The following is a 12,340-nucleotide window of genomic DNA, read 5'->3' on the forward strand; positions in this document are numbered from 1 at the left end:
TTACATGGAGATTTTTGCCAAGTGTAGTTTTAAAAATACACATGAATTTTGCATTTGCTCTTTAACATTCCACGTTAACTGGTTTGTAGGCATGCTTCTGAAGAATGTGAAGTACATAAAAATGTAAAGCACTTACTTATCACTAACGTTTTCTTTGATGGCTTTCAATAAAAATACAGATTCACACACCTTGACTTTTGTTACTTTGATGCTAACTGGGTGTGCTTCCAACAACTGGAAAGACCATATCCATCAGGCTTTGAGTCTCAACAGTAAGGGCAATACAGAGAAGGTGGCAGAGCTGGGATATTGTGCCATGAAAAAACGCAGCATCACATTTGACTCCAATAGGCGTGCAGACAACTGAATTATTGTATTTTGATACCAAATACAATCAACAAAATCATAAGCTTGTATGGCTTGGTAAAATTGCCAGTCCACACACTCAACTGACATGAAGGACAGAGAGGCAACTCTATCCCAATGCAGCTGGAAGGGAACAGAGCTACGTTCACATGAGAAAGCTCACTCTGCATCATCCTCTTCCATGTAGTACAAAAAAACCAAAACCCTAAAAAACCTATGCTCACTCTGCTTCTAGGGCAAATCCAAGAGACATGACCTTGGAGATGCATCAGGCTGGCCCCCATCCTGTGCAATACAAAGGCATATGAAATCCCTCAATGAAAATAAACCTGCATTCAAACATATTCCTGTTTTTCATGACTAAAGTTACAATCTAAGGACAGAAGTGAGATGACACATCCACAACTGTTGCAGAATGCAGTGCTCCTGAAGTTCTGTCTTTCAGATGAGACATCATAAAAAAGTGCTGACATGTCAAGGTTATTAAAGAGATCACAGCACTATTAGCTTCACCATATGATACCACCTTTTGTTTAACTGTCTTTTAGTAATGTAAATGTGCCCAAATGCAGCATACTTAAGAATTCAAATCATATACTGGTATTACAAATCATAAAGTGTCATTACAGTTACCAAAGGAAGTAACTAAACAGAACAAGTCATATGATAAGTGAAGATGGACAGTCATACCCAAGCGACTAACTTCCTCAGGCATTACTTAACCTATTCATAGTCATTATTTACTGATAGCAATATAGTTATTTCCAAAAGCAAAATTTAGTCTACACTTCAATTTCTAGTTGGTGGCGATTTTTCCCCCAAATGCCTCTGAGAAAACAAAACTGATTTCTCCACTTTAAAAAAATTTCATGATCTATCTGCTACCTCTGGCTCCAGCTAGGTACACACCTGATGATGAAGACAGACAGCATCCTTCTCCGAATGCTTTGACACACAGCCTCCTAATCACCGTTAATGAAACATTCCAGAATGTTGCAAAGAAATGTCAACAGCATAACACCCTGGTAACTTGAAACTGATGTATCTTGGAGCACTTGATTTCAACACTCCTGCTCACCACATATATGAATTCTAATCAATTATATATAGTTTATGGGACATTGCCCATTTATAACATCTTTGCTGGGAAAAGAATATATTAATTGTTAATAATAGGGGTTAACATGAGGATGAAGATGTTGCAGATTAATGCATCTGAAAACCAGATTCAATAGCTTCTTATTAGGTAAAATGTTAATCAGCCATGGTGAAGGCAGCTATTCTTTAAAACCTGGCTAGGTATCCTCACATGGATAGAGTCCGGTAATTATGTGCACAGTATTTCAGGTTTCATTAAATCAATCAGAACCTCTTAGAACACTTTTTTTGAGTAAGCTTTATTTCTACTATGAAACTTTTGGTGTACACTTTTCAGAAACGTAACTGACAATCTTATATTCAACACCATTCATTTAAGAGTATAAATCATTTGCATTAAATGCATTATTTATTATAAGCCTCAACATGTGTTTATCAATGTTGTTTAGACAATTTATATTTACATAACTAGGCAATTATGAACAGGAAAGGCAGTTCAGAACATTATATTCTCTGGTGCACATAGGGCAAAATTTAAACCATTACTGCTACTGCAGGTTAAACTATATAACAAAAACAAGCTAATGGACAACAATGTATTTTATTTCTGGCAGCACTAGGTGTATTTTATGCACCGTATACAGGGAGATTAACAAATAGGGTCACTAATACAATACAGCATTCAGACTATTGTAGTATGACTCTTTCGAACAGTTAATGCTCATTAGTACCAAAATTCAGGAATTAAAATTCACTTAAGGCATTGACTTCAAAGGTCCTGAATGATATTCAGAAGCCCAGCTCCGCTACTGTTGAGGTAAATAAGAATTTTATCTTGGTACTTGAAAATTCCACTCTTTATTAACTAAGCACTAAGGCTAAGTTGCATGACTAAACTAACGAACAATCTATAAAAGATAACTGGGAAATTACTAGTCACTGTTTTTCACTCCACAGTGACTACACAGTACCGCATGAAATTACCAAGCAGCAGGTTGTAAACAAGTGAACAGAAGCATGTGAACTGTGTCCCTGAATCCACTACATGTTGAGCAGGCCAAATGTATCAAGGAAACTCAAAGGAAAATTAAAGAGGTTCACAAGAAAAAAAGATTTCAGCAGTCTAAACCACAGACTGCCAGGGTGCAGGAGCAGTGCATCAGGGCATGCACATTTAGTTTGCTATCCTAAATACCTGCCACTGGATAAGCTTCAGAGAAGGTGGACCTCATCTTGGCACATCAAGATGAGCTGCTGGGCTGACCAGAATGGCTGCTCTTCATGTGTCAAGTCCTCAGCAAAGATCTCAAGGAGTTTTAAATATTTATATACCTCAAGAGAAGTTCTCAGTTTTGGGCATTGTGATTAAAAAAAAAAAAAAAAAAAAAAAAAAAAGACAGTTTTTGTAACTCTCCCAATCTCCAGACTAGTTTGTTTATCGCTCTGATGAAAAATAACTCACATGTGTATTTTCCTGAAGAAGAACAGCTCTGAGTCATGTTATAAACCACAGAAAAATTAATGTGCATTTTACACACTTCTCATACAAGTGTCTCCAGGGCTGGTAGGAAGAACAGAGGCATACACTTTGCCTTCCTGTTCTTGCCTGTACAAAGTTTTAGCATCTCTTTTGAGAGGTAACAGTGAAAACTGCAATTTATGGGACAGACTATCTTGTTATCTGTCCATAAAGTCACCAAAGGAAAGGCCTTTGCCTTGCTTGAAAAGTTATGCAGATCACTCCTTAACATTTCAGTTTCTACAGAAGACAGCCCTTTTGGCTATGTAGAGCACCAAAACTCAGTGAGGTATAGCAGGGTGAAAGTTGCCAGTGAGCAAAAGTAAAAAGAGCTGAAGTTTCAGTCACTTAGAAACAAAGGTAAAGATCCCTGGATGAATGCCTGTGGAAGAAACACGTTCCACACATGAGGGAAGATGACAGGAAAACAGTGAAGCAGACCATCTGGAACCAATGTATTCACTGCAAGAATAACAAAACAGCCATTTTTTCTTAGAGCAGTTTTCTTTTTCAACCTACAGTAAGTCTGCGGTGCCAGGTATATCAAGAAAGCTTTGCTGGTGTGTATTAATATATATGATATGGTCAAAGGAGTTCTTGTGTAAGCCTAGCTACATCGGATGAATTGCAATTTGTTACAGTAAAATAAAAATACTATAAAATAAAAAATCTTCCCACACAGCTTTTCTGAAGTAGTAGTTGATAATGTTACAGTTACTCTCACAGTACTATTTATCCCAGTTTAGTATATGCTGCTATATTTGTATACAGTACATAAGCTGCTTAACCATCCCTACTGTAAACAGCATGGCACTTGCATGCCACTTCCAAATTGTTTCAGACCAACTTCACACTTACCCCCTTTCCGGGATGCTGGCTTGCATACAATGCAGTTAGTAAGATAAACATAAAAGACTACGTATACCTCTCCTGAAATCCTTGAAGTGCTTCAGCCTATTTCCCTGCTTTTCACAAAGCCACAGTCCTCAGTAACTTGCACCATACTGTACCATACGTGCCAGCAAATCCTCCACAAGCATAAAGACTTCCTAACCAACAAGGGACTTACTACAGCAGCATTACCCATCTGTTAAAGCCTCTTCATTGTACTTTGACTAATATCCATACTTTTATAAAACAGGAAGATAAAACTTGGTCTTCTCCCCTTTCTTCTACGACGAACTGTAAGACCCTGACTGAAGACTAACGATTGAAAACGAAATCTTGAACTAACAGGAGTGAAGCAGCATCACATTTAGTGGTACACAGGGGCTCCAGTAATTTGTCTTGCTGCTGCTGCTGCTGCCTCACTAACCTCTACCACAAAAACACCCATGGGCTTAGCTGCCTAGGAGTGAGGTTCCGTTTATCGGAACAGTGCTTTCCCAACTGGCCTGTCATCTATTTTGGATCATTACAGTCTTGTCCAGCTCCTCATGTGAAAGCTCTCCAAGAGATCTCCTGAGCGATCATCTTACCTGGCAATTTTACCCAGCCTGACTAATAGCATATGATTTTGTGATTCTGCAAGGACAACAGGTTTTGGCCCTCTTAAGATGAAGTGGTGTTTGCATTCACTGCGACACACTTTGATGGCAGCTTGTTTCAAGTACTGACCAGAAAAATCTTCCTTGTTATTTAAGTGTTGTTCAATCACCCAAATTTACGTCTTAAATATACTGTCTAATAGATGCAAGATTACCCAGTAAAGAGATGTCAAGATACTTACAAAAAGCAGAAGCAGAAGTGGAGTTATAACAATGCCCTGGAAGAAATAAGAAAAAATCTGTTAGTTAGGGAAGCAGAATACTCTTTACTTCTACCTTAGTGCATGGAAATACACAAACAACATTCAACATCACAGAAATTAAGTGACAGGAAGTTCAACTTTGCTCTTCACTGTGTACATTCTTTAATATCTGTACATTGATCATTTTATAAACTATACTCGGCACAAAGTATCTTTTTTTACCTCTAGCTTTCCCCATTTTGCTCCTAAGCCCCTCTATTCTAAAAGATCTGATATATAGAATAGATCAATTATTTTTTTTAAAAAAAAACATATTAAAGCTCTCCCCCAAGGTACTGTATCTTAACTCCACTAAGCTGCTCCTGCTTAGGGGGGAGAGTTGTGATCAAGTCCCATGCTACCCAGTCCCAGGTCGTCTTCTGAGCAAAAGCCGCATCAACCGTGATGAATTAAGTGTCATGACTGTGTAATGTAAACTGATATTCCCCAAGGAAATGAGCTGAGATCTCAAAACTCATTTCACTTGATCAGACTTTGTGTCTCACTGGTAGAAGGCAAGTCTTTCATCTAATTCAATCACACACGACCACCTCAGCTTTCCACATCCCCTAGGAAGACACAAGCAAAAAGATTTGTTGTCTTCACTGACAAGGAACAAGTTTAAAGCTGGTGATTGGACAAAATAGAGGATTTTAAGTTTCATGAGAGCAAATCTTAAAATGAGTTGTTTGGGTTGGGAGTTAACATGACATGCATCAGTTTCATAGCTGCAAATAGTAATTCCCTATCATCCTTCCATCTGACTTCAATATTTTATTATTGCTCAATAAAATGATTCTATCATTTAATGCATGCTAATTCACAAAGCTTGCTCAGAACTTCTCTAAGCCAAGACTCTTCTTCATCCAAATATGTCTCAACAATTACTAGTCTTTCAGCTATTCACAAACTTTATTGTTTAAAGGACAAAAGTCCAAAACTTGCTCACATCCATCTAAAAGGATGCTTATTTTCTGTTGTTTTTTAGCTCCAAGTGAAAAATAATTGAACAAAAAAGCAGGTGTCCCCTGCTTTTCATTTAATTTTGAGTAACATGGCTTTACTTCAATCTTTTAGAAGCTAATATAAAGAAAAACCTTATACAACTAGTTTTGTATTTGATTTCTGGGTCCACAAAAAGTCTCTGATCCAGACAGCCCATTAGGCAGTGAGCTCTTATTGTGCTCTTAAAACAAAACGCAACAAGTAATGCTGCAAATAACGAACAAGAAGGATCAAGGAGGCAACAGTTAAGCTGTGCAACTTGAAGGCTCTGCAGAATTTAAAAACGTATTTTAAAATAAATAATATGTGCCATATCTGACTGCCCCACAGCCTAGCTATCCATAATAATTTATCTTTTTGCAAATGTCACAGCTGAGATAGATCATAAAAGACTAGAAAGAGAAGAAGTAGAAGAAATAAGAATTGCTTCAGGGATTCACTCACTGTTTACAGGGAGGCCTAGACGAAAATGCAGATAACAGTTATGAAGAAATATAGGTGTTCAAGTATATCAGCTGTAGAGGAAGAAACAAAAGTTGAGGAAGGGAGGAGGCACTAAGAGCCGAACTGACACTTGTGTACAGTAGCACCTATGATGCTTGGAACAGAACTGATGGTATGATCTGTATAATGTGGATTCGAGACAGTCACTTAATCAGAATGACCAAACTCCAGCGTTTATGAACTGCTACTAAGAATACGTGAGCCAGACTTGCCCCTTCTTCCCCTCTCCCCATTGACAACTACACTGCACAGCTCAAATATTACCAAGTGCCTGAGTATTCCCTAAGCATCCTGTAATTTTGGGGTGGCAGAACACCACTGCAACAGGGTTCTACCTTCAGACCTTCGTGTGAGCCAAGAGGAGCATGGATGGAGCAGGAGGTGATACACCAAAAACATCCTGTACTCTAAATGGACACTGAGTGCAGGGAGAAGAGAGCACACTGACAGCTGCTGAGTACAGCCAGCTCTCCTCTAAATCTGAAGGAACTCATTGATTCAGCACCATTAGCCATTTCTTATGTGCTTCATGCCTCAGTACATTTCATAGCACTTTTACACATTACAAAAACATGCAAAGGTAAAAAACCAAACAAAAACAACCTTCTCCTTTATCTTGTTGATAATAAAGAAGGTATCCTTCCTGTTTAGGATGGGACCCGTGACTTGGTAGAGTTGCTTTAGAAGCTTGGTGATATTAACCCAAGGGGCAAGAGCCACTGCTAATTCAAAGCATATGTCACAAAAGGAAATGTTACCTCTGTGACAGTAACACTTCTTAATTCTGTAAGCGGAGAGGAAGAGAATCCTGGTATACATCATAAACAGATTCCTGACTGAGCTTGTTGAATATCTAGTGTTCAAAAGGTCAATTCTAGCAATTCTTTACAAAATTTTGCTGTTAAACCTGGTGATCTTAATAATCAGAAGCAAGTTGCCTGTTGCCTCACCACAGAAAGGCTTCACAAGGTTGAATTTTCCCATTTGCAACACACACACAATTCCCTGGGAAGCTAAACAATTACCTGACAGGCCAGACAAGTTAATATTAAAAAATAGATGCTGTTGCTGAATCACAGTAATTTTATGTGAATGTTTTATTTTGATACAGAGCACCGGTTTGGAAAACCACAAGGATTAGATTAAAACCAAGGGATTTTCTTCAGTCAGTAGTGGTGCGGTGACTGTGATGGTGTAGGGGTGCAAGCCAGGCAAGATTTGTTAGGGGAAGGAACCTATGTAACCAGACCGACTGTTGGAGTTGGTAAAGAACAAACTTTGGGCACGTAAAGTCGTGCTTTTATGTGCAAAAGCCCTTCTCTTCAGGTTTCCGTTCCAGATTTGAAGAAGGGTTTACATGACTAAAGTATATCTGTCTAACAAAAGGTATTACCTTTCCCTACACACACTGCCTTGCTTCAACACATTACCTCTTTGTTAGAAATGTGCTCATCAATATACTCATAAGCATTATGTGATGCATCTCAGTTCATATCCACCAAAGAATAATGGATACAGGACATTGAGTCTAAAGCCTACTGATAGAAAATACAGACAATGATTTAGGTTTTGAAGGTAAAACCAAAATCTGATACGCTCAGAATAAAGAAAAGGTGGAAGAAAACAGTTACTCTACATGGTCCAGCTCACGCGCTAGCAGAGGCTTCACAAAGACGAGCATATTCTGACACTGGCAGTGTGGCTGCTTCCTAAGACTATGACAGGCCGAAAATCACAAAGGAAGCTAAAAATTAAAATAAAGACTATCGTTTCCAAGTCTATTAGACACTAACACTATCAGAGAGGATAAAAGTAACTAAATTTGACCATGCTTTTACCTGCCTTGCTTTCCAGGCAAGTGCTATCAAATACATAGTGTATGGAGATAAGCAGATTGTAGATCAGCACTTCCAGCAGAAGCTGAGCATCTGCCCTTGAGAATACAAGGTCATTACACAGTTTTAGCATCTTCAAAGTTCGGGTGGAGTGTTAAGCTTTCCAACTGCTGCCCACAATGGAGGCAAAGTTGTAAAGCAACTGCCTTTTCCTATCAGCAGGAAAACTTTCAAGAAATCCATTTACACCTCTGATGTGAAAGACTGACTGAATATATTGCAATGATTTTAGTGGAAAGGGAAGAAAAATCTCAGACTGACCTGAGACACTGATACAGCACAGGAGTCTGAACAGTCACATACCTGTAAGCACATTTCTTTTTACAGTAAAGATCATGAAACACGTCTTAATTAAGAGAGCTTAAATACAAGTTTGTGTGTGCGAGCATGTGCATAAACATACACTTTAACAGCAAGGACATACTTGGAGATCCATTTCATTGTTATTTGCCTTGTACAGATAAAGATGTTAAGAAGTTTTTCTATAGGTTTCATCCAGTACAACATTGCTGTAGAGCAGGTATTAAAAGCTTTTATTCTCCAAAAGAATATGTAGAATCAATATATGTAATTGGCTGCCAAATTGGACAGCAAAAGGAAGTAACATAATGGATTTGAAACTATGATGGTAAATCATTAAGAAAGAAATTATGCAAATAGTAAGAAGAAGGTGGGCACAGATCCAGGGGAACACATGGCAGAAGACGGGTAAGGATTATTGTAATGAGGCCTGAAATACATGCGAACTTTCCTTCGTTTCCTTTACCCACAAATTTCCCATGCAATTTTTCTTCATTCTTACAGGTCATCAGTAAGACATTCACGTGGCAATTACTGGGGGGGGGGGGGGGGGGGAATCTTAACCAAAGACATGTCTGATTTGTCACAAGAAGTAGGGCTAGAAAGAAAAAGGAAGGTTTTTGTAATCAACGTCCTGAACAAATACGTGTTTTCTGAAATGTTATCTACTCATGCTTAAAGCTACAAATGTTCTTGAACGCTTCATCAGAGCAGGACACAAAAGGAGCAAAAGTGTAAGCAGCATTATGTTATAAACTGAAGAAAGGTTAGTAAAAAGTTAACTGGGCAGCATTTCCATTACTACTCACTGGGTAAGGTGAGAGAAAAATGGCTATGAACCCTGGATAATGTCATCAGAGGACAAGCATGAATGAGAACTGAAACTCAATCTTAGTCTGTGTACAGCAGTATTTCTCCCACGGTTTTATTTCAAGAGTCCCTGGCACTTTTTGGAAAAGAAAGAGCAACCAAAAAAACCCACCTGGTGTCTCCCCCAAAAATCTGCGCAGTTGTTCCGATTACAACATGAGAGAGAAACCTTACTTTCAAACACTTCTTATTTCTATTTCATGTCTTTTGTTTCCTTGTTTTTTGTGCTTGGAAGTGTGTTTTAAAAATAATTTTTATTTTCATTATTTTGTTTTTCAAAAACTTGCAGAAAACTTTATAATGTTTTACATTTCAAAAAGAGAACCCTGCCTCTAGTAAAGTACTTCTAGGTCTGAATTACGTAGGCTTGTAAGCAATAGACAGCTAGTACCAAAGTTCTGACAGAATACAGGTAAACAGATGTTCTCAAAAAACCTAGTACCATCACAAAGGAAAAAAAAGTGGACTCTCCTAAAGGTCAAAAAGGTTATTGTTCAGTGTTTTCAAGAACATGATAGAGATTGTGAAGACCATGACAGCACTCAAAGCCAACTCTCAGTCTATTCAAATGAAGGAGTACAAGACTCCTCCCTGCCCCCACCCCTCAGACTGGTCACAGCTCCACAGTTCCACATTGCAACATGACATCTGTGTAAAGCATTGCTTATTAGCTGCGATACCACATTATGCATCCTCTTGAATAAACGGATTTAAAGTACAGTCCCATGCCAAACTGCTTTGCAGTAATGTTAATTTTAGACATCATATAAAGAATGACTCCTACTGCTGAAACAGGGCTTTCACATACCTCGATAACCAGCCAAAATCCTCAGAAATTAGTTGCCTTCTCCCTTCTTCCACCTGTCCCCACTGACTTTCTTTGGAACTCTGTGGAACCTCTTCACAGACATTACAGAACAAGACAGAAACCCCCTATGATAAATATACTTACTTGGTTCCAACCCAGAAGAGCAAAAAACACTAAAAGTCAGGTTGGGACTAAGCAAGTTCTTGTGAAGCTCTCAGTATGTGCTGAAAGAGGAGGGGTCGTAACAGAAAAGGGCCTGATAACAGGGTTGCACAGGCAATTGTGAATTTTGCATATCTCACTTTTCAGGTACTAAACCATTTTAACATGATGATTACAAGTCTGTAACTGAAATTATTTGGAAAACATTTCAGTGCATTAATATTTGGATCAAGTGACTGCAGGAGCCTGTTTGAGACAATCTTTTTCTGGGTTCTTTAAACAGTGTTCAATATTTGTGTAAGCATGGCTATACAAACTATGCTCTTCCTTTGTTCCTACTTAAAGACGACACCGGGGATAAGTTTTTGTTGAATGAGATGTGGAAATCTAGTTTAACAATAAAACATACCTTTTTCCCCCTTTTCAAAATTTGTGCTCATGTAAATGACATATTTTGTTTTACCTCTTGCAATCTCAAAGCATAAGTTAGAACTGCACGTTCTGGTGCGCTTGTAATTTCAGTCATTGCCCCATGATGCAACCTCAATGTCCCTATGTTGTTCCCCAGTGGACATCACAGAAGCTCCTGATGCCAAATAATCACTTGCCTTTTGTTTTCCAATTTAATTATTTTCAAAATCATGTCAGGTGCAAAACACAGACCTTTAAAAGTCTCCTACCATACATCCCTTTTCTGTCAGCTATGTCAATGACATTGCTGGTTCTGAGAAGGCTTATACAACTGAGAGACTTCAAAATAAAAGATGTAATTTAGCTATTTGCTGTCCTGTTTTAAATCAAATGGCTGATCTCAATGCTGGAAAGAACAAAGGCAAAGAATCGATGCTTTGTAGGATGCTAAATACACCCATCCTCCCCCTAATAAATAATAGGAAAATCTGAAAAGATACTGAAAAGAGCATGAAGTTAAAGTCACATATTTTTGTTAAATTCATAAACACCATACAACACCAAGGCAATGAATTACAATACAAAAATGAAAATACAATTCTGCATAACCTCAATTCAACTATAATTAGAAATAAGTACCACAACAATAGCTGCAACTCATCCAATTAGGCCAATACTGGATTTTAATAACAAAACTGTAAAATTAGAAGTGCTATGTCAAAATGGCTTTTCCTTTATCAGGGGGGCCAAAATAAATCAGATTTCATATCAACTATGATATTATGCATAGTACTTCGTGTATTGTTCCAGACACTGTACCACCTTTGTTCTGTTGTGTCAACATAGTGGCCTCTACTCTGGGAAAGGAAATTTAATTTAAAAAAAGGATAATATTAAACAACATACTAGCATCGGATAACAGTAGAAATCAAAAGCATTTCCACTATTTATTAATAATTACTAATTGCAGATGTTCCTCTCACACACATTATAGGCAAGTATGAAATCAAAATGGAATCAAAAGGAATGCAAGCAGCCAGAATTTGCTTCTTCCAACACAACAGAAACTATAAACTAAGAAATAAAGTGATCGGAACTACTAGCAGTAACACTACTACACTTGTCACAGATTGAGGGTAGAGACAGCATTTTTTTCAGTAAGGTTGAGGGGTGAGGTTCCAGTATCTGATTGAGAGTTAAGCCAAGAGTATGAAAAAACTATTTCAGAGAGGTAAAACTCCATATAAGCCTAGTTTGCCTGGCTTCCCAGCAGAGGGCATCTTCAGCACATTAGAAATTTTCTGCTTGCACAGCAACAGAATAGTTCAGAACACAGTAGTAAGTACCCTGAAGTTTTAAAGCAACTATAAAAACTTCTTGGGGCTTCGCAGGTGATACTGGAATAGTGTCTGGAATGATGCACAGAATACAACAGAAGTCTGAATCAGAGCTGGAAATTAGTGCTTTCATCAAACATCCTGAAACCTCATAACCTATATTAGCAATATTTTAAGAATAACGAAATGAAATTCAGTTAGATGGGAGCTGTCTGACAGAGTGTGGAATAGCCCCTACAATAGGTGGGGGGATGCTGCTGGGGAAACCACTTCTGG

General features: G+C 38.1%; 1 protein-coding gene across 6 annotated transcripts in view; it reads right to left on the minus strand.

Annotated features, from left to right (window-relative positions):
* The window catches only part of SLC10A7 (solute carrier family 10 member 7), a 156,045-nt gene that overhangs the window by 52,545 nt on the left and 91,160 nt on the right, over window positions 1–12,340 (minus strand). For all 6 annotated transcript variants that reach the window (XR_010372755.1, XR_010372754.1, XM_064450293.1 and 3 more), the window contains one exon: window positions 4,713–4,748. Coding sequence is in view for 4 of the 6 variants with exons in the window: in XM_064450293.1 (XP_064306363.1) it covers window positions 4,713–4,748 (36 nt within the window). In the remaining 2 variants the exon portion in view is untranslated. The remainder of the gene's footprint in view (window positions 1–4,712; window positions 4,749–12,340) is intronic.

Source organism: Phalacrocorax carbo, chromosome 4 (assembly GCF_963921805.1).
Source record: "Phalacrocorax carbo chromosome 4, bPhaCar2.1, whole genome shotgun sequence".
In the NCBI taxonomy this organism is placed as follows: domain Eukaryota; kingdom Metazoa; phylum Chordata; class Aves; order Suliformes; family Phalacrocoracidae; genus Phalacrocorax; species Phalacrocorax carbo.